The sequence below is a fragment of the Hetaerina americana genome, unplaced genomic scaffold (assembly GCF_022747635.1).
Source record: "Hetaerina americana unplaced genomic scaffold, ioHetAmer1.1.p SCAF_1, whole genome shotgun sequence".
NCBI lineage: Eukaryota > Metazoa > Arthropoda > Insecta > Odonata > Calopterygidae > Hetaerina > Hetaerina americana.
The window spans coordinates 92593721-92614287 of record NW_027286069.1 but is presented as its reverse complement, the minus strand read 5'-3'; the positions used below and the strand labels follow the sequence as shown (position 1 = coordinate 92614287).

Here is a 20567-nt window from a genome sequence, read left to right as displayed (position 1 = left end):
AAAATGCCTTTCGTTGATGGTTAGTACCAAGGAATTACGCACCATATGACAGGACGACTTGAGACCAGGAGTGGCTGAAGTCATGAGGCTTTTTTGAGCTTGTCTCATGAAAGAGGGTCCATTTATGAAAAGATCGCTGCTATTTCATTTATTATTTCCATCCCTACAGTGCGGTGTACAGTGGACATTTTTGAGTGACTAGTTTAATTTATCTTTGAAAGGCCTCCAGTGCCAGCAGTAGATTTCAGCTTAAATAATTTTTCACATGAAATCCGATGAAGAAAGTCAGGAGAGACTTCAGAGTCTGCGAACAAACCGCCGGTTATATTAAAAGTAAGACATCTGCCACTGCATTAACGTAATATTTAATGATAACTCATAATGACGTTTGAGAATGGAAGCATGAGAATTTTCCTGGAATACGCGATTTATCATTAATTAATAGAAAAGAAACTTTTTAACTAATTAAGTGCCATTACAAATACTCATCGCATCGCCATTATCCACAAGAGACAATGTATTGAAATGAATTAATATGACCCAGGGCTACTATTCTAAAACTAATGAAATGCATTAATGATATCTAATCCTTTTATCAGAATGGTTCTAGTTAAATATTGGTTCATATTCTTAATAGATTTTTACTCTATACATTGAAATGGATTTTTCTAAAAATTCAAAGCAGTTTTTACTCCTTGGCATACACTGACTCAAGACACTTTGTCTTGACCGAAGGAGTAAACACGTTTGTTAAAAGTAGCCTTGAAATTTGACCATTAAAGCTTTTCATTTGAACTACGCACGTCTTTTGGGAAGAGAAAACCGTGGTCACTGCACGTATACATTCTGCTTTCCCTTTTAGATATTAATGCTGAGGAAATTTTAACAAGACTAAACAACCATCCGATCTCACATTCCATTTTCTCATATTTATTGACGATACGCTTTGCTGACTTTCCACCAACAGGGGAAAGTGCCAATTGCAATCACAGGCGAGTAATAGAATGGCTACGTATATAAAATATTTTCTGTTTGTTCCACCAATTGTTCTTCAAAAATACTTACACACACCCAACGGGACTTTGTTGTCCATGGCGAAATGTGAATAATAAAACATTGTCCTCAGATCTTATCCCAAAGCAGTAAAAACCTATTAGTCTCGAAGTGAGAGCCGTTTCAAATTTCCTCAGTATTTACTTCCCGCTTGATTGTTTCATCTCATAACTCGTCCGATTCTGAGACAGGACAATACTACTTCATGGCTAAAGACACCATATGAAGTGTTTTCATTCATTTTTCTCCCGACGGCTGACGTTAAGGCCGGTGGACTTGCAGCGCACTCAAATTATTTTATTACATCTCTTTCCCTCATAAACACGTGTACAACATCAATAAAAGCGCTTTTTATTAGTTCGTTTATTTCTCACATGTCAAAAAACCGTATCTGCAGTCAAGAACCACGCAATAATCCGTATTGTGGATACACAACAGCTTCCTATTTTTGCCCTCTTTTACTCACATTCCCATTACATTGAAGGCCCTTCATATGTTTTGCTTTTAGCTTTCAGAATACCTCTTTCTATATATATTTGATGAATACATATCTCCAAAGGATCTGTGGAGAATTTAAGAATTTTTTCTTTAATTGAAGATGAGAAAATAGCAAAGAAAGTTTGACTGATTCTAGTCGCAATACATTTCACGCAGCGTAGGAAATATTTAGAAGCAAGAGAGCTTTTAAGAAAATGAACGAGAGGCTAAGATTCCAGAAGCGACTCTACTATTCAGCCAAGCGAATTCTAATGCGAAGGGAGCGCCAATACTTCGGAAAAGAGAAACTTTTATTCATTTTTAATCGAGAGTTTTCAGAATTTTTATATTTCGAACAAGTGAGTCAAGAGAACACAACACTTGCCCGTAGGTATGTAGATCAATATTCATGTTTTCAAAATGAATGGATGACACTGACTTTACGCTTGAAATTGCTTTTGTTTGAAGAATTAAATGAAAAATATTATTGCCAACGAGAAACTTAATTCCTAATCCGAGAATTGTATCTGTGGGGAAAATGAGGATTCCGACTTCGACTCATTATCCATGAACTTATTATTTCCGCTCAGTTGCGATACCTTCACGGGAGAGACGGTTTTCTATGTTTTAGTACGGTTTTCTCTTCCCGAAATGTGTAATTTAAATGTAATTCAATATACAGTAAAGAAGTTTAAACAAGTATCCCTCGTGAGGTACAGCCTACACCTCCTATGACTAGAGAGAGGGAGAAAGGTGGCATGTGGCATGATATCCGCCTCCAGGCGACCGTCCACTTAAGATATTGGCCGGCGTACACCGACGGGGACGGGGGGATTATGACTGCGGGGTCATATCCTCCTTCCATCTCCCCTTACTCCCTCCCCCGTTCTTCATTTGCGTAATACAGCTATCGCGATCGTCGCTCGGAGGGAGAAGCGGGGCGGGGTGAGTGGACGCCGATGGTGTCTCCGTCGTGCGCGTGCACCATTCCGCTTGGTGCGAGAGGGAAGGAGGCAGGTCCTGAGACAGGCGAGAGTTTGGGTGCACTGGCGATCGGTGGTGGGACTCAAAACCGACAAAGACACATCCCATCCGCCGCTCCTCTAGAGGCTGAGGGGGAGAGAGAGAGTATGGGAGGGAGAGGGGAAGCCCTCCTCACGCATGACGCGGCGTCCTCATTAGCCTAAAAGTCAACGGAGGAGTGGTGAGAGAAGGGAAAGGGGCAGGCGGAGTCGGGAAGGGATCGGTCCCAAACGATACACGATTCCCCTCCCCCTCCGACTTACCCACCCCTCCGCCCGATGCTACGCCAACGACCAGCCGCCGTGATTAGATCCTGGCGCATCGGTGCAAGTGACCGTTGGAGGCTTAACCGGGCGGACGTAGAGAAACCTTATGGTTACCAGGCCATTCTGGGGGAGAATATTACCGCTGGATAACCGACGGAGCAGGGATCTCGTCGAGAGCATGGCCCCAGTAATGTTCATTGTGGGAAATCATGCCAAACAGAATTTGCCCCGCGGAATCGCTCGGGTAGTCGACACCCCTAACATTACAAATACCACGACGAGAACATCTTAATAATGTTCTATAAGGTTCACCGCTCGAATTATTTGCATGGGGCTTTTATCGAGGCACACATATCAAAATTCATCCACCATGCGCATATCCGGCCGGATATGAACGCAAGATAGCAGCGTTAACTATAGAACTCATAAATTATTTGGTATTATCCTCTGGCTGACCTACCAAACTAAAAAACTGATGCAGAATCGTAGCCTAGCACTCATAATTATTGAAAATTTGATAGAGCAATGATTTGAACCCATTTATCAAAGAACATTAATATGACTAATGCTCCCGAAACAGACGGTATCGAATTTGTAAAGGGAATTATAACTGTATTTGCAGAAGTTTTCACTTGGAAATGTAACTGATAATTTGAAATGTTTCATTGTCAAAGGAAAAGAAATATAAACTACAAAATTAGTTAGTGCTGAATTAGTATTTTTGAAATAAAGAAAAGCTAGGGTAGGATAGGAGGAGATGGAATGGAGTTGGGAGAAATTTCAAGGAGGCAGGAAAAGTGCATGCAGGAGACGTTGAGAAGTAATACTATCTGTCGTTGGTTAGGCCTCGTTTAGAATATGCTGCAAGTATGTGGAATCCTCACGAAGTTGGATTAATTGCTGAATTTGATTACGTGTACCGCAGCGGAGCTAGATTCGTAAAACATTGTTATGATAAACTTAGTAGCGTATCCAAAATATTAGAGCAGATAGGCTGGGAATCATTCATGGAGCGAAGGTTAAATAACAGATTGAAGCTCTTGCATATATTGGAAGTTTCTTTAGCAGTAATAATGAAAATATATTATTACCCCACTGCACTACCGTAGGAGAGATCATATTAATAAAATTAGAGACATTAAGTGTGGAACAGATAGATTCTATATGTCATTTTTTCCACGAACGATAGGGGATCATAATAACATTGCTCGAGCGCGGTAGGGTCATGTTCGGGTAAAATTATTCTGGTGTGTATTCACCCCTGCCACACACCCTAGCGGTGGCTTGCAGGATATATACGGTTTAATGTAATGTCGGGTTTTAGGGCATCTTAGAAGTTTAGTAATGCAGAGCCCTGGGTCCATCTAAAAGTTACATTGACTGGTAAACTACTATTAAAAATTAGTTAGGGAATAGGCTGGACCGATGCCTCGTTAACTCTCGTCTTATCGGGAGGGTATGAGCCCTGGCAAGAATGTGTTTATCAATAGCTATTATGTTGCCTTTTCGGAATCCGTGTGGAGTTCAGACGTGACATAGTGCGCCCGTCGGATAATATGTTATATTTTAGATTTTTAGTCATCTTTTAAGAGGGAATGGTTACTGCCGACGCTGGGTTTCTCTCCACCCTACATCCTGTATCTCATCTCTACCAAATTGCTTACCTGTCTCTAATGGCAAAGAGGACCTTAGAAGTCGGTCGCTTCACCCATTTGCTACTGATTTAGTCAATGAAAAAAAGGCTACTTTAAGAAAATTTGAATTGAAGTCAAATTATGAAGTGATTTGGGGAGTAGAAATGAAATAGAAGTACATTTAGTGCTAAAAAATAGGTGCATTGACGACTGATGTAATTAAATCAGTCGTCATTGCTCCTATAATACATTAAACAGCGTGAAAGTAAGACGAATTTCTGACTCCAAAACTTACTGATTAACTCAGGTACGAAATTCGAAAAAAAAGTTCAAAGGGATTGCATGTAGGTCCATTCAAATCATAAGGCTATTTAATGGCTTTTTAAATAAAATAATATAATAAAAACTCAGAGATTAAAATCTTGTCACTTTTGAAGCCGTGCATAACATTTTTCGTAGTTTCTCATCACAAAATAATCTCTTAGAGAGACCGCATTACGTAAATGTGAAAATATTAAATTCCACGGATGGGAAGATAAACAACGCGGGAAGGGGTGCAAGGAGGCGAACCGGGGTGCAGATGGAGAGGCTTACGCCCTTGTCTCTCATTCATTCTCCAGTAAATTATTTAACGAGAGGCGAAGGAGGATTCCAAGAGAGCAAACACACCCGCGCTACTAGCTAAGTGATGAGTTTGAGGAATGACCGACAATCACGTGACAAACGTGCAGAGGGCGTGTCTAGAGGTAACGAGTTTTATTCTTTTCAAGTAATTCGTGAAAACCAAGTCCAGTAGAATTAGCTTGATGGAAAATACGCTCGCCGACTAATGCTAACGTTGCGGGATCGAGTCCAGCTATATTTATTTATGTGATCCGAACTATATATCCAAAATCTAGGCATCCGTTGGTTTTAAATTCGCTCAATAAATGAAGAATATCATTCTTAATATAAATAGATGCTCATGTAGGTCCGTTGAAAGCACTTGTTTCACAGTGTACCATGCAGAACTATAACATAACGGGAGAGGGCGAAATTTTTGACTTCCAAAAATATTTAGGTGGAAACCATGGTATATTGTGAAAAATTTTAATGGTAAACTTATCATATATAAACTTATTTTGTGAATATATACCCAAATAAATTTCAAACGATTGTAAAATTAATCTCGCACTACGTGCAACATGTACATTAGACATTTTCCAATTTAATGGCTTTCATTCACTGCCACTAGCAAGTTCATTTATCCAAGGTATTCTTCCTATTTGAAGTTAGTTTTTTTGACGATTCCTAACGACTTTTTACTATGAAATCTCTGAGATTTTCCAATTTCTTTGCCCAGCATGACGTATTTATTTCTTCGTAACTTCCGCCTGTCTGAATGTTGTCTAGAAATCCTACTCTCTTCCATCCTGTGCCCTGATTACTCAATGTTCTGCTATCTATTACGGTCTTCAGCATTCCATTTATATTTACTCCATTTAATTTATCAGCCTTTTTCGGATTTCACTAAAAATATGCTGCCTGCCCAATATCATTAATGGATTTATATTTGACAAGCATCCATTGTATCAATAATTGCTATATTCCGTTTAGAATACTTACCAGTACGGGGTGTAGGTCCACGCCATACATATCTAGCCATTTGACCTTCTCCAAATAGTTGAGCTCAGCCACCGCAGGGATTTGCCCACTGGAGAAAAAAATGGAAGAATTAAGGGTTAAACTCATTCAAATTCGTCAGATGTGTCACGGAAAGATGCTATCAAATATAGATAAACCACATTATTTAACTTACAAATGTTGTTAAGATGTTTATAAAATACATCAATTACTAATTCATAGATATTTTCTGAAAAATATTGTGCGTTAATTGTCTTAAACTGGTCTCATTATGCACGAGCCTACTCGCCACGAATGAACCCTTACCAAGAACCATATTCAACCTTAAATCAAAACTGTTAACACTACCGTGAGAATACCACAAACATTAAAGAATGAATAAATAAGAATGAAAAAGACTAACCATTTTGTGCTGAAAAATTTACATAATTGTTCCGAGAATAATATCGGATTAAAAACAAGTGATTGAGAGTTTTAACTATCTAATGTTGAGTCAGCCTCATAAAATCTCTTAACAGTTGCATTATAGATTTTATTAATGTCAATAGTTAAGACCACTGATATTAAATATGCCATTTATTAACTATTCCACATCTACGTATATATTTTATTAATGTACTGAATCAATTTATCTATCAGGATTTATGTATCAATAAATCGGTAGTACGACAGCATGCGGGTGATTAATTTTTCATTATTACGTAGAGAGAAAATATTTCACTAAACTTACACTAATCCTTTGTGAAGTTCTGCGATTCTTGATTCCAGCTCGACCGTTTGATTGGAGAGAAATCTGAATTCAGATACGTAGCCCGGAGAATGCCGCCTTTGGTCGTAATCTCCCAGTTCAGCTGAAAAGAAGGACAATCCTCATTAGAAATTTATCTTAAAAAAGAATTTGAAAACCTAACATGGTGTCGAAATTCTATAGGTGAACATTCGTGCGAATACTTCCGAGTGATTTAGGTTTTAATTACACCACCAGATGTGTGAAGGTAATTAATATATATATTAATTATTTTCTTTCGTATTAAAATAATGGTTTTCACGATTATTTTCTGATCGAGAATGACTATTTTTTGAGCCTTTTAGAAGGTAAAAAATAGATGAATAATTCCATTGAAGTAATGGATAAACGAATGACTGATGACTCTGATATCTGAAAGTATTATCAATAGGAAACACAATTTTTGCGTCCAAAAATTTGTTTTTTAAAAGGAACCCGAAAACATCCTCCGGAATTAATTCAGCCACACAGGTCATGGAAAATACTTTTACTTGTGTGACCAGGGGATACAAGTGAAACGCACTCCATTTTGATCCCACGTTATGGAAACATTTGGATAACATCCGAAAGAGATAGCATCAAACACTGGAGAAAGAGACGATAACATACTCTCACACTCTCTCCACGGTGAGTGCTGGTAAAAAAAGGCGACACATTATATGAAGCCTAAAAAGAATGCAGGGACCAGAGGGTGCAAAATAAAAAGATCATTGTTTGTTTCCTTGGTGGCATTCCGCATGCCGAGATGATGGGTTTTATATTTTTATGCGCGCAACTGCGGCACGCCAAAGGAAGAATACGTGATTTAAAAAAATATGTATATACACACGAAGCCTTTTGAGCTCGCTCGCCTCCCGATGCTGCATGCCTTTGACGCACGAATTCAATCGACGTTTATCAGTTAATGGAATTTCAGTTCATCGCCTCAACCACCCGCGCACCCTCCCGCTGTCCTCCCAATCGCCTCATCCCTCGCAAAGGGAACCATTCCCCTGATTGTTTCACGCCGTGTACGGATTCAAGGAGCACTTTGATATCGCAAGGCACCAGGCCGGGAGATCCCACTTGTTATTCTCCTTGCTCACTGCTGCTGGATGCACCCCGCCGTTTGTCTTTTTCGCATTGAAATGCATACACTCGTCGCCATCTAACCTCGAGCTTGCAAAAAGGAACACTCCCACGAATAACTACGCGAAAAATGCCCCATGCCGCGGGCTCAAAAATATTTCATGGCACAAGGAATTGTCAAGAACAAGCAGCATTCCATTTCCATGCCCCCACAATGTCTCCTCTCTTTTCAATCTGTATCCACGCATTTTTTTTTGTAAATTGTTATTTTTTTAAATATCTTACGCGAGAATAAAACATTACTCTCCAAGGGTTGGGAACAGAGGCATTGTAATGGAGAGGTGCATTCATGCTTGAACAAGTGCGCAAGGAATATTCGAATTCAGGAACATCATTTTTGAAATGGTTTCTTTTAAATCTGTAAAAGCACTTTACTCCTGAGATATCCATGGGAGGTACTCAAAATGAAGAAATTTCCATGTTCTCTGTGCCCACGTTTAAATGTACCCCACAGCATTTTTCCTGTGGATTTTCACTGTATTTGAGGCGAAAAATGAATTATTTTTCTACAGAACAAAGACAATGAATGTTCCATTCCTAAAGGTGCCTACGACTTATCAAGATATTTGAACAAATAATATGCTTTGCACAGCGTCATACAATAGTTACGAAAGAGAATAATTATTCACCCATGTTAATATTTCCTTCGTATTATTTCGATTTGCACGTACCCAAAAACTTGGTGGATATTGAAAACTGGAAATAATAAAAATAATGACGTGTGACTTCACGATCAAGATAAAGGTGAAAACATTGCCGTTGTTGGTAATGCCGCACACCAACTGAAAGTCATGTGGACTGTGTTTCAAAGTAAGGCAATTTAACGAAAAAAGTAGAAAATTAGAATGAAAATTTCTATGGAATTATTATGGATGACTCACATTTTTAATTAATGAAATTTTTTTAAAGGAAAATGATGGTAATATCAAAAATTTCAACGAGTGTAAAATGAAGTATGTATTCAACCAGTCCCGCTGGAAAAGGATTAAATATTAATTATAAAATCATTTTGTTGGAAATAAAAATTAATAACCCACTCCAGCGCCCATTGGATTTATATAATCGCCATTATTAAAGTGAACCCTCTGAAGAGCTAAGCACCGTGATTTCGGTTTCTACACCTCATTTCATTTGTAACATTCGTAAATTGAGTACTTTTAACGTTGTATATTTTAATATTTGTAAACCAGTTTTTTAATATCAGCTTCATTATTATTTGAAACAGTCTTCGAACAAAAATGATGGTACAATGATTTTTGCCTCTGTTGCAAAAAAATTGCATTGGCGTATTTTTGCCCGACCCTCCCCCCTGAATTCCCCCCTAAAGCACATCCCCCCACGCCATGCTTTGTCACCGTGATTTTGCTCCAAAAGACGTACCACTAACAATAGGAGTATATGTTCCCATATTTCAGCCAATATTGACGCTATTGTGAAAGTGACGTCATGGTGACGAACGCTCCTTCCCCTCTTATAGTCACATTTTATGAAACTCAAATCCCCTCTCGCTGCATGACGTAAATAAAAAAAGGACGCCTAAGAGTTTATTTCAAATTGGATACACTTTTGTACTTAATTTCCTTGCATGGATATGAAATGGTAAGGATAAAGGTTCAGTAGGAAGTTCGCCTTTGATGATATGTTCCCAAAAACTACTATCCACTCGAATTTAAGGAAATAAATCAAATTTTGTGACAATATACAACGAATTGGAATGCTTTGGTAATTAATTCGGATATTATTTAAAAAATCTGACGAGATTAACCTTTGAATAAAAGCCATTATTTTTTTAGATATTGACAATAAATATAAATTCACGGTCCCCGGGAAATCGTTTAGTTACTGCTTGTGCTTCATGATAAGTACGCATTGTAAAATGTCATAGAACTTCGTATTACCTTGATCAAAAAATATAAATCATTGACTCCTAAGGCAACATTCGCAAGATGTGCATAAAATTATTGTGTTACGAAATCCTATTCGCTTGAAAGTTTTAAACGTAAAATAATCTTTTAAATACCGTGCCAAGTGCATTAGCTGAATAGTGAGGTATACTTTAGAATGGTTTGCACACTGGTGAAGCAATGCATGTATAAACCAAAGAAAGAATTGAAAACATATTTTTTCCCATGTCCAATCTAAAAGATGCAGTTTTGTAATTGAACCATTGAATATATGTTAGATTAGAATAGGGAACTAAAGAATAGTATGAGCAGCAGTTTTCCAAAAATATAATGGTTGGAAGAGAATCCACTGCTTTTGGCTGAACTGGAATTTATTATACACCAATTCAATTATTTTTCTACGCATTTTATGACGCGAAAAACGGTCTGCATTTTTGCCATCAAAGAGTGGATGGAAATTTGAAAGTGGAATGACACTCGCAAACCACTTGGATAGCAATTACCGCAGAGTGATCGGCGGTGGTTCCTATTATGGCTCATTTAAGGCAGCGGAGGAGGGATGTAGGGGTGAAGGGGAAAAATCTCAGTCAAGGGTCCTCAAGACCTTTGTCATCCGTTTTGCCCTCCCTCCCGAGTTTTTAACTCTATACATTTTCACATACATTCTCTCTTTTTTCGCCATCACTGCCATGGGATTTTTAAATGGTAACTCGTCCGCCTCTTCCCAGCCTTTTGTTTTTCTACAAAACCCATTTGGGCTCACCGCGGGCGGCGCTCACGTCGGTGACAAGGCAATCATCTGCCCGTCGCCCATATCCTCGCCTTCCTTCTCTTCCTCTCTCTCTCTATCCATCTTTCTCTCCCTATCTCCCCCAGCTTTCATTTTTCCTCTCATTTTCTCCCCTCCCCTTTGAAACCCCACCACGCCCCCCCCTACTCCACATCTTGATCAAACCGCCGCATTTAAGTCAGCCGTTTACTCTGATTGGTGGTCTGATTGAGACGCCCGTCTCTCCACTTCTTCAAAACCTTCCCCTTTTCCTTTCCCTCCCCTTCCCTTTCCCGCTGTCGTTCCATCGCTCCTTATTATCACTCGATTATGCGAGGTAGGCCTTTTATTTCTCCCCACGAGATACCACAGGGCTCATTCGTTCTTAGTGTGACTCAAACGAAGTCCGTTACACCTCGCCTTCCCGCATTCGTACATGAGTGAGGTAGGTTTATACAATTCAAGAGGATTCGTGACAGAGACGGTGGAGCAGGGGGTCTCTTTTTTTCGAGATCCACAGTCGAGTAGCGTGAAAAAATGACAGAGAGGTGATTTGACACTTCATCTACGCTATTTTCCATTGACAGGTTTGTTTTAAGTGTTACATTTTTGCTCAATTCCATGCAACTATATTAAAATTTCACATCATAAAACTTATGGAAAGCCTTGGCTATGACCGGATTATATGACTCCGCTGCAGAAAGCAGTGTGTTGCTCTTTAAAGAGAGACAGCAGTGAAATGGAAATGATACAATTTTACGAATGAATGAACTTCGCGTAGCTTAAATTACAAATATTGGTAGAAAAATAGCACTTGTCTGTCTTAAATGAGTTCATGAAATCAAGCTTCCATGATTAAACAACTCAAATCTCTTCAAAAATTCACAAAATGAATAGGCAAAATCAGAAAAATTAATCGGGTGCAATAAAAATGTGATATCTCGAGGAACTCCAACCATCATAAAACTGTAAAAGAAAATAAGTCATAATGGTGCATTGGAAGTAGATGAAAATTTCCTTTCCAGTAGCAAATTTTCAGCAATTAAACGAATAAAAAACTAAGTATCTTAAACTAAGATCGAGGGATGTGCAGAGTAGCGCTCATGCTCCGTTGAATTGAATCTTCATTAGGATCAAACAAAGAAAGTTAGAGAACTCAAATTGTCCCACATTTCACGTATTTTAAGTTTCCCCGTACTTCTCCTTAATGAGAGTGAAGCCAAAAGCGGAATTGCCGAAAAGTATCACTTTCTCGTGACACACCCACCTTCACGGGTTTCGGTCGTAACTTCCCGTGAGCGCGCGACTGGTTTCACGTTGCGCGATAATTAAGGGAAGGGCGAATGGAAAGCAGCGCTCGGCTGTTTTGTGGCGGCACTCCAGTGCCGCCTTGATTTAATACGAGAGCACATCCGTGGACGACACGGAAATGGCAACGAGCAAGGACACAACAGTTGGGTGGGTCGAGAATACTGAAGAATCATAAAAAACTGGAATAAGTGGATGACTCTCTCTCTTTCTATCTCTCGGCATCCGAAATGAGGAGATCTTCGGAGGATGACAAAAAACTTGAGAAGGACTGGACCATCCGGTTGTGAATTCTGGGGAAATGTAATTGTGGGAGAGGGGGGGAAGGGGTGGATGAAGGTTTAAAAGGGCGTTCACCTTCTCCCAATTCCTCCTTCCCACTCATCCCAGCCCTGCATTTTACGCCTCGTCTGTTTTTTATGCATGCTACACATTGATCCTCGGACAGGGACTACTGATGAAATTAAAATATGAGTCTCCACCAACAGCGATCGTGAGACTGTAGATATAGATTTATATCAACAAAGATTCGCAACTTTTGATTTGTTCAACACAGAAATATCACGATATATCTGCACGTTACACTTTCGGCTGCAAAAGGGACATGTTATCACCCATTATCAGCAAACTTGCGACTATTTTACGAAGTTTGGGGTCAAACATTTTATTATTGAGTGGAGCGAATGGTTGTACCAATCCGTTCCTACTTTTTTGTTCTACATATTACGAATAGCATTGAAGTGAACATTCGAGAATTTAAAAAATTAGAACTTTTCCCAATAAAATAAGCTGCCAACTGCATCCACTATGACGTCTTTCACGTGTTTACTAACTTATCAAATGACAACGGTTTTTCTAACATCTTTCCAAAAGTTTAAAATAATTTGAAAGGAGGACGAGGGCGTGGTTTACTGAAAGTTTACCACTCAAAGGAAAAACGAAATGGAAAGAAAAATGCATTTGGTGACTAATGTTATTATTATTAACACGGAATAATAACTGGATAATTGATATCATTATGTTTAAGTTATAAAACAACCCAAAATGGAAAATTCGAAAACAATTAATTCGATTATTATTTAAAAATTAATTGAGTTACATATTGGTTTAGTGCGATCAAAAATAAATATATCGGAAGGTAATATACATTCTCATATTATTGATCTGGGTTGGAATATTTTAGCTGGAATGGAATACTTTAGCTGGAATGGAATTTAATATAAACATAAACCAGACTCGTATATTGAATAGAAAGCCTATGTAATATATGTAGACATTCTTCAAGCTAGGTCATTCAGGTAAATTTATGAGCGGTCGATAAACGTCACCAATTTTAATTAAAAATGAATGAGTTACATCATATTATTTAAAGTAAAATTTTCTAAAATGGAAATTTAATCAGCTCTTCAAGTTATTACAACCTTTATATTTGGAATTAGGTTAATTAAAAACCTCATAAAAGGAAACGAGTAAATATTTTATGATGACTGATATCTATGGCAGAAAGTACCTCTCTCATTTACCGCCACCAATTAAGAGAATAAAATTGGATACTCCAGGATTGAAAATACAAGTAATTCCATTCACAAAAATAAGAAAAGCGGTTTTTGAATATCTGAGTTTAATATTATTTACGAAAATCATATCACAAAACAACTGTGATATTAATGACACTAATTTTTATAAACGTAATGATTATTTGATCTCACTTTGCATCAGATGTCATGCTTGCTAATAATCATGAGGAAAATATTGATTTTTCAGGTTTTATTCTACGATAGGACTACTTGTAGGCTGAAATTTACAAAAAACAGAGGAACATGTTATATTTGTTCTTCCCTTTAATTCCTAATATGGTATTTTTGAAGCATTTTAGACATAGCCCTGCTGAAATATAATAATTAGGGATTCAGGAGTTGTCTCTATTTAGAAATGGTATATTCGGTGGTAACAAAACGTAAGTGTGAGTTGGTGATCGCTAAAAATACTTGGATTTAACCATCGCACAGGACCTAATGTGCGGAAAATATATGCACAGTATATATTTATACGCTTTGCCACTATGCAGAATCTAGTATTTCTGAACATAAAAAATAGAGATGTAAAGTTATTTTATTTCCAATATTTAGATCTCGCATCAAGTATACTGCAAGCATTTTGGATTCAAACAAGAAAATTATTCATGAATTGTTCCAAGTTCAGAGAACAGCCACTAATTTCATGAACAACAATATAAAAGAAAAGGCTCCGCACAGTTACAACAAATTGTTATATGGAAGCTCCTGGACCCATGAAGATTCGACGGAAGGAAAAACCTACTACAGTGGTATAATTTTAGCAAAGTCACTCGAGAGACCAAATTAATGATCCGTGTCTCGTATTACATCGGCAATTACAATTACAATAACATCATGAAAAAATTAGGAAGCTTATGAGAAATACAGACGAAGGATTCATATTTCCCGAGCACATACAATTCTCACGACCATAACACAGTAAGAGAGAAACATCTGCATGCCTACACAATCCTTCCTACCAGTTTTAATGACTGGTATCCTTACACCTTCTGACTCAAGACATTGCGGGGTGCTGTGTATGATACAAGTGTACCATAATTTTTCAGTTATTGCTATTCTAAAGCTATTATTATGGGACTCCGTGTGAATTTTGGTTCAATTTTGGCTCAAACCTCACATGATTAAATTTACACGAAGGCGAACAACCGGCAAGAAAAATTTGTACTTGAAGAAAAAAAAGATTGTTTCCAAGATTTAAAAATAATATGAATACTGGAGGAATTTGGATAAGGCAGAAATGAAACGAATAAAATTAGAATCCGAGGTTTGCAAAAACCTGAGAAAGGCTGAGGATTTCATGATGAATATAAAACGTTACATTTTCTCCTCAGAAACTCGTACTACGAAGGTAAAGATCATTTGAACACGGGAAAGATATTTATGCATAAGGAATAATACCTTATTAAACTCGTACATTTTATCAGAGAGTGCCATATACTACTCTTATCATTTGAATATTTTTTGAAACCAGAGAATATGTGACGGGAACATTTTATCTCTAACCAGAGAGAGAGGTATCACAGGAGTTCAGTATTTAACTGATGCTATCAGTCTGAACGGAGCAGAAATCCTTTTCACCCACTGCTTCCCGGAAAGGAAACCGTTTAAAGGCCATGCATGTAAAAGCACTTTTGCTTCCGCTTCCCGCTCAACTTTCAGCTGTGTACGGTGCATGTTTGCGAACGAGTGCAGTGCAGCAGATCAGTGAATAGGTGCATCTACGTGGGTGTGTTTCGGCAACTGTGTTTTTAGCGGAATTGGTCCCCCCCCCGTCGAGTGCAAGGCCGGCATTGAATGGAGTCGACCACAACCCTACTCTCCCGCTATCTCCTTTTGCTATCGCGCTGACGAATGGTGTCGCCAACGTAGGTCGGAGTTCTCATTTGCGACGAGAGAATACGCGGGCCGCGCGCTCCCATTCTGCCAAGGTGAACCCATTGCACTCATTCACTCGCACGGCGGCGGTGAACGGATCGCCGCCTCTCCGCGTCGGAGGGGACACGGTGAGGCGAAGATGTGAATAGAAGCAGAGATAAAATCACGTGCTGGCGTAATGAGTCTTTTTGTCTATCTGTGGCTAAGAGCAACAAGATAGAAAGGGCAACGCCAGGCATAAAGCTCGCAAGCGGTCTAAAACTATCATGTCATGTGAATTATGGAATTCAAAGAAGCGTTGAATTAACGTTCTTCTTGTCACGGAGCAGATCCGGTCCATCCTCATCTTTTGAAGATATTATATATATATATATATATATATATATATATAAGCATAATCACAGTAATCAACCCGTAGGGCGGTTTGGTAGGTGATGGTAGAGCTCACCCAGTACTAAGCCCTATACGGCGTGTGAAATTTACACATCAGGGTAGGGGGGCCAGTTCCTTTCCCAGTGCCGGTTATGGTTTACCAGGAAGATCTGGTACCCGAAAAATCACATAGCTTGGGTGGAGCTGCAGGTGCCCAGAGTGCCTTGCCCGGGAATTTGAAACCGGGACCCTCCGGTCAGTAGTCCAACGCTCTACCCCCTGGACTACCGCGACCCCCCCCCACACACATATATATATATATATATATATATATATATATATATATATATATATATATAACAGGTAACCCTTGTATGTGAATTTTACACGCCGTCGGGCGTAGTACTGTGAACTCTATCATCACCTACCAAACCGACCTTTTACTTGATTGCGATCACTGTTTTACTGGTTGATTACTGTTTTTATGGTTTATACATGCATACACACACAGAGATATATACATGAATATATATTCACTAATTTTAGTTAAAATTTGATGCACCTCGATAATGTGATCATGGAAATTGAAGATTGCATTATATTAGAGCTATGCATTTATAGGTCCTTTATGCAGAAATCCTGCAAGCGTTATTGTTTTCCTTTTCAAAGAGACAGAACTGCATGAATGCTATTCATTCCGCGCTAATAAATTCATGTACGGACGTCTTACACTCTCTTCACCCTGCTCCGTATATTCAGATGCTATCTTGAGACCTGGGTCTTTCCGGAATGAAGGGTACTCGCTAACCACTATTTCACCCCATGATGTCTTTTTTTTAACTGTCGTTCTTGCCTTGCCTTACTTCCACATCCAAGAACACACTACGTCTCTTTCGAATAGCTTCTTCTATATGCCCACCTCCGCTTCTTTACTTTGTACACACGTTACGCCATTTGTGCATCGCCAGAGCGGAGAGGGAATGCGCGGATGTAAATGTCACGCCTGGTTTGTCAGGTCTCAATTCTAAGCTGCATCATCTACGTTGAAGTATAAAGCTGAAGCACAGAAGCAAGTGATTTAAGCGAGTGATAGGGAGTATTTTGGAGGCGGGGGTGTGCAAAACTGGTGAGCCCCAGAAGCCGAGAGGAGAGGGGGAAAATAACGCGCCCACACGTGTATCAAGTGCCCAGCACTGAATAACATGAACTGAAATGATTTGAGGAATCTAAGGTGGATAAAAAGTTCATACTTCAAGTAGTGAGATTGTGTTTTCCCCGATTCATAGCTCTACTCTCTGCAAAGGACGTTCGTAGTCACCCGATATTTAATTCAACCCTTTGATATTTTCTGAATATTCAGAACAGAATATGCTACTTTGTGTCCTCCACACTCCTAAAAACCCTTCCTTGGAAAGAACGAATCATCAGCAATATTCATCAATCCCAGGACTTGTTTGATGCTGCTCTCCATTCTACTCCCCTTTACTCCGATCTCTTCTCCTACACACATATTTTCACTTGCATGTCTTCTAATTTCATGTTCTGCGCCCCTCATCCGGGAATTTCGTCCTCTTTTTCCCTTTTCACTTTGCTTGCATAGTTTTCTTCAGCAAACTATCGTGCAACCTTTTTTCAGTGACTGACATTGACTTTTTCCTCCATCATGCGTAGGAATAGCTTCTTCCTACGTCACTCTATCCGTAAAATTTTTCTTTAACGTTCTCTTGTTCTTCCACATCTACATTCCTTAAAGTCCTCTTCAACTGTGCAGATTTTACCGCCCAAGGCTCACCTACACGCATCCATTGCGTAGGCATGTCTTGGCAGAGGGCTATTTTTCTCGTTCCCAGGATTTATATAGTTTTTTATAATTTCTTTAGTTTCTTTGCGGATAGAACCTTTTGTTTTCTTTTAAAAGGGATATAAATTTTTGACTGAATTTTCCTGACGTTCATACGTAACCGTAGCAGAGAAGCTTATTTCTTCAATAAATCCATGCCTTTTTTAGTTACTAAAAGATTTTTAAATATCTACAGATATTTTATTTCAACGTCAAAATAATACTCAAATAAAAAGTGTTCACCTTCATAACAAATGTTCAAATTGTCTGAAATGTCAGAATCTGATTAGCCATTAACGTTGAGATCCCCGCGCATTCAATCTCCGTATAGCTTCCTATCACATAAACTGAAAGTATGTGACGGCCAAATTAAAACTCTTTAACCTCTTTCTCTTTCTACTGCAAGATGAGCGAAGCAGCAGTCTTGTCTCAGCAGCAACGCTCACAGCATGTGACTCTTAGGCTTTAACCGCTCCATTCAAAATACATCCTCGCATTCTCCCGCCACTTAACTTTCTTCGGGCGAAGACTGTGACCCCCCGTCGAGGAAACAAGACAGCTGAAGTTCGTCTCAAATATCCTCCAGCCATTTCCATCCTTTAGCTTTAAGCTTAGTCATCTCTAATTCATTCCCAGACTTCCCTCCCTCCGCGTGCATTAAAAAAACGGCGAGAGGCGTATGCAACCAGCACGCATGTTCTGTGCCGCAAGTTGCCTACGCTACCGGGGGCTATCAGCTGCCGGACGCCGCCGCTTCCCCTACGGCTCTGATTTATAATGCATACTCTGGGCGGCTCCTTTGCGTCAGCGCAACAGAGAAGTAAAAATGAATTGTTATTCAGACGTCACGTAGATGTTACTCTACGAAATTTATGAAAGCATCACATTTTGCATGAAAAAACATCGGTTAAAACAGTCGCAGAGTAATATTACTATCAAACAATAATGATAGCGCTTATTGTTTGCGATGGTCATTTAGACAATCAAATAAATTTTAAAATGATCCAGATTTTGCTTTAAAATACTAAGTAAGTTATACGCATTATATAGAGTTAGTTTTCGTAATTCACACGAAATTATTTGTGCTCCGTAAAAAGTTACGTGTCTATCACAGTCTTACCCAATTGAGATAGGGAATAACTATCAAGGAATTGATAGGAATAAAGTCTGCTTAATATTACATTGGCATAATCATACTTTCTTACCCTAACTAAAAATATCTTCGTAGTCGGGCAAATAATTCAGTTTCAAGGCAACTGAGCGTGCTTCGCATCATCCTACCAGAACTCTCTCTCTCTCTGTGACAATCCATAGCGAGAGGAAGAAATAGGATTCCTCTTAGAGAGCTCAAATTCATTTGGCGCAGGCATTCAAATTTGCCCCTATGTTTTTCCATCAAGCCCTTCAAGTGCTCACAAAATTACATCTCCGATTATTTCTCCAGGCTCCTCTCCATTCCCAACCACACAACTGCTATTGCGAATACGTTCCCTACGTAATGTTACCGCAATCTACCCGTTAATCCATCATTTTAATTCGCCCCTCTACCTCAGTTTTCTCCCCTCACCAAAGGCTGGTCCTTATTCCGCCATCGTTTTCCCATCGTGACGCCTCCCCCCGACCAAAGCTTCTCGCTCTTCGACACGCTGATGCTATCTGCGGTCTTTTCAGCTCTTCGTGGATTTAAGAAGCACCAACCGACTCTCCCTCCGTCTTTCCCCGTCCCCATACGATGCTTAACTCCTCCTCCAGCCTGAACCCCTATTCCTTTAACATCCGTTCGACGCCTGATTTCAAACTCTCGGTTCCCATTCTGTGTAAAATAGATGAACGAACGACATTTACAGAGCCTGTGAAAAAAATAAACGCCAGTTGACTCGTTCGCCGCGATTACGGATTCTGGGGATTCAATTATCGAGGCATTCCTTGTCATAGTACAGTCTGAAAATTAATTTTAAGCTTTCGGGTTTCGTTGATTTACCATTGGTAGATAAAAGTCACGGTGACTGCTGATATAGAGTAATCGATAGATGTTATGAAAATGTATTTCAGCGTTTGGGTGCGATCAACAACTCTCAAATTATACGGAAAACCTCGAGTCGATAGGAAAAAGTTTTGTGATCTACCATAACAGAATTTTAGTAACATTAGACAATAGTTCAAGTATTTTAATGGGTTGAAATTTTGTGGTAGTTACGAATGGGAGGGAATAATGCTCTTTGAGTTCCTTTGACGCATCAAAGGAAAGAAAAGTATTTTTGTCGGTTAACTCAAAAGGGTGGAGAGAAACGTCAGCCAAAGTACCTACGAAATACGCCGAAGGGTCCACATTCAAATCCGGCTGAAATAGACTGCTGACTACTCTTGAAAGTGCATGAAGGCCAATGCACTAGCCATCCCATCCGGAGAAATGTTTCACATTAAATTTCACGGACGAATTCGATGGTAGGAGAGAACTTTAGATCAAAAATCAATGTAAATGCACTCGTTTAAATCACTGATTCATCGTCTGCTAGGTCACTTTCATCATAGACATATCACCATGTATGAGAGCCAAACCGAGAGGCCGTCAATAACGGAGTCAGCGAATTTAAATTAGGTCGCCAATATGATAATCGATAGATCAAATCGGGGTTGAATGCTCACAACTCGCCTCCTCACTTCCTCTCCTCCGCTATTTTTCATTTCCGTGGTTGCCTTCCCGTCGCCAGCCCCACCCCTTCCCAATGTCCCTTCTCCCTCCACCGCCTAATGTCCCTTCCCCGTATACATTCTGAGCAAACAAGTTTCCTCCAGCGGGGCGAGAGGACAGCTGACCTGTTTCTCCCTCCCCTGCCTCCCACTCCCCAAAATCCGCCGTCCACCAAAGAATTCTCCCCACTGCCCTTGCAGCCGAAGAACACTCCCCCTCTCTCATTTCCCGAAGAAGAA

General features: G+C 39.4%; 1 protein-coding gene across 1 annotated transcript in view; it reads right to left on the bottom strand.

The window, feature by feature from the left end:
- LOC139691257 (band 4.1-like protein 4A) overlaps window positions 1-20567 on the bottom strand; it is a 288090-nt gene that overhangs the window by 37658 nt on the left and 229865 nt on the right. The window contains exons 7-8 of the mRNA XM_071589044.1: window positions 6807-6927; window positions 6059-6146 (exon numbers count right to left, since the gene is read on the bottom strand). Of these exons, the coding sequence (XP_071445145.1) occupies window positions 6059-6146; window positions 6807-6927 (209 nt within the window). The remainder of the gene's footprint in view (window positions 1-6058; window positions 6147-6806; window positions 6928-20567) is intronic.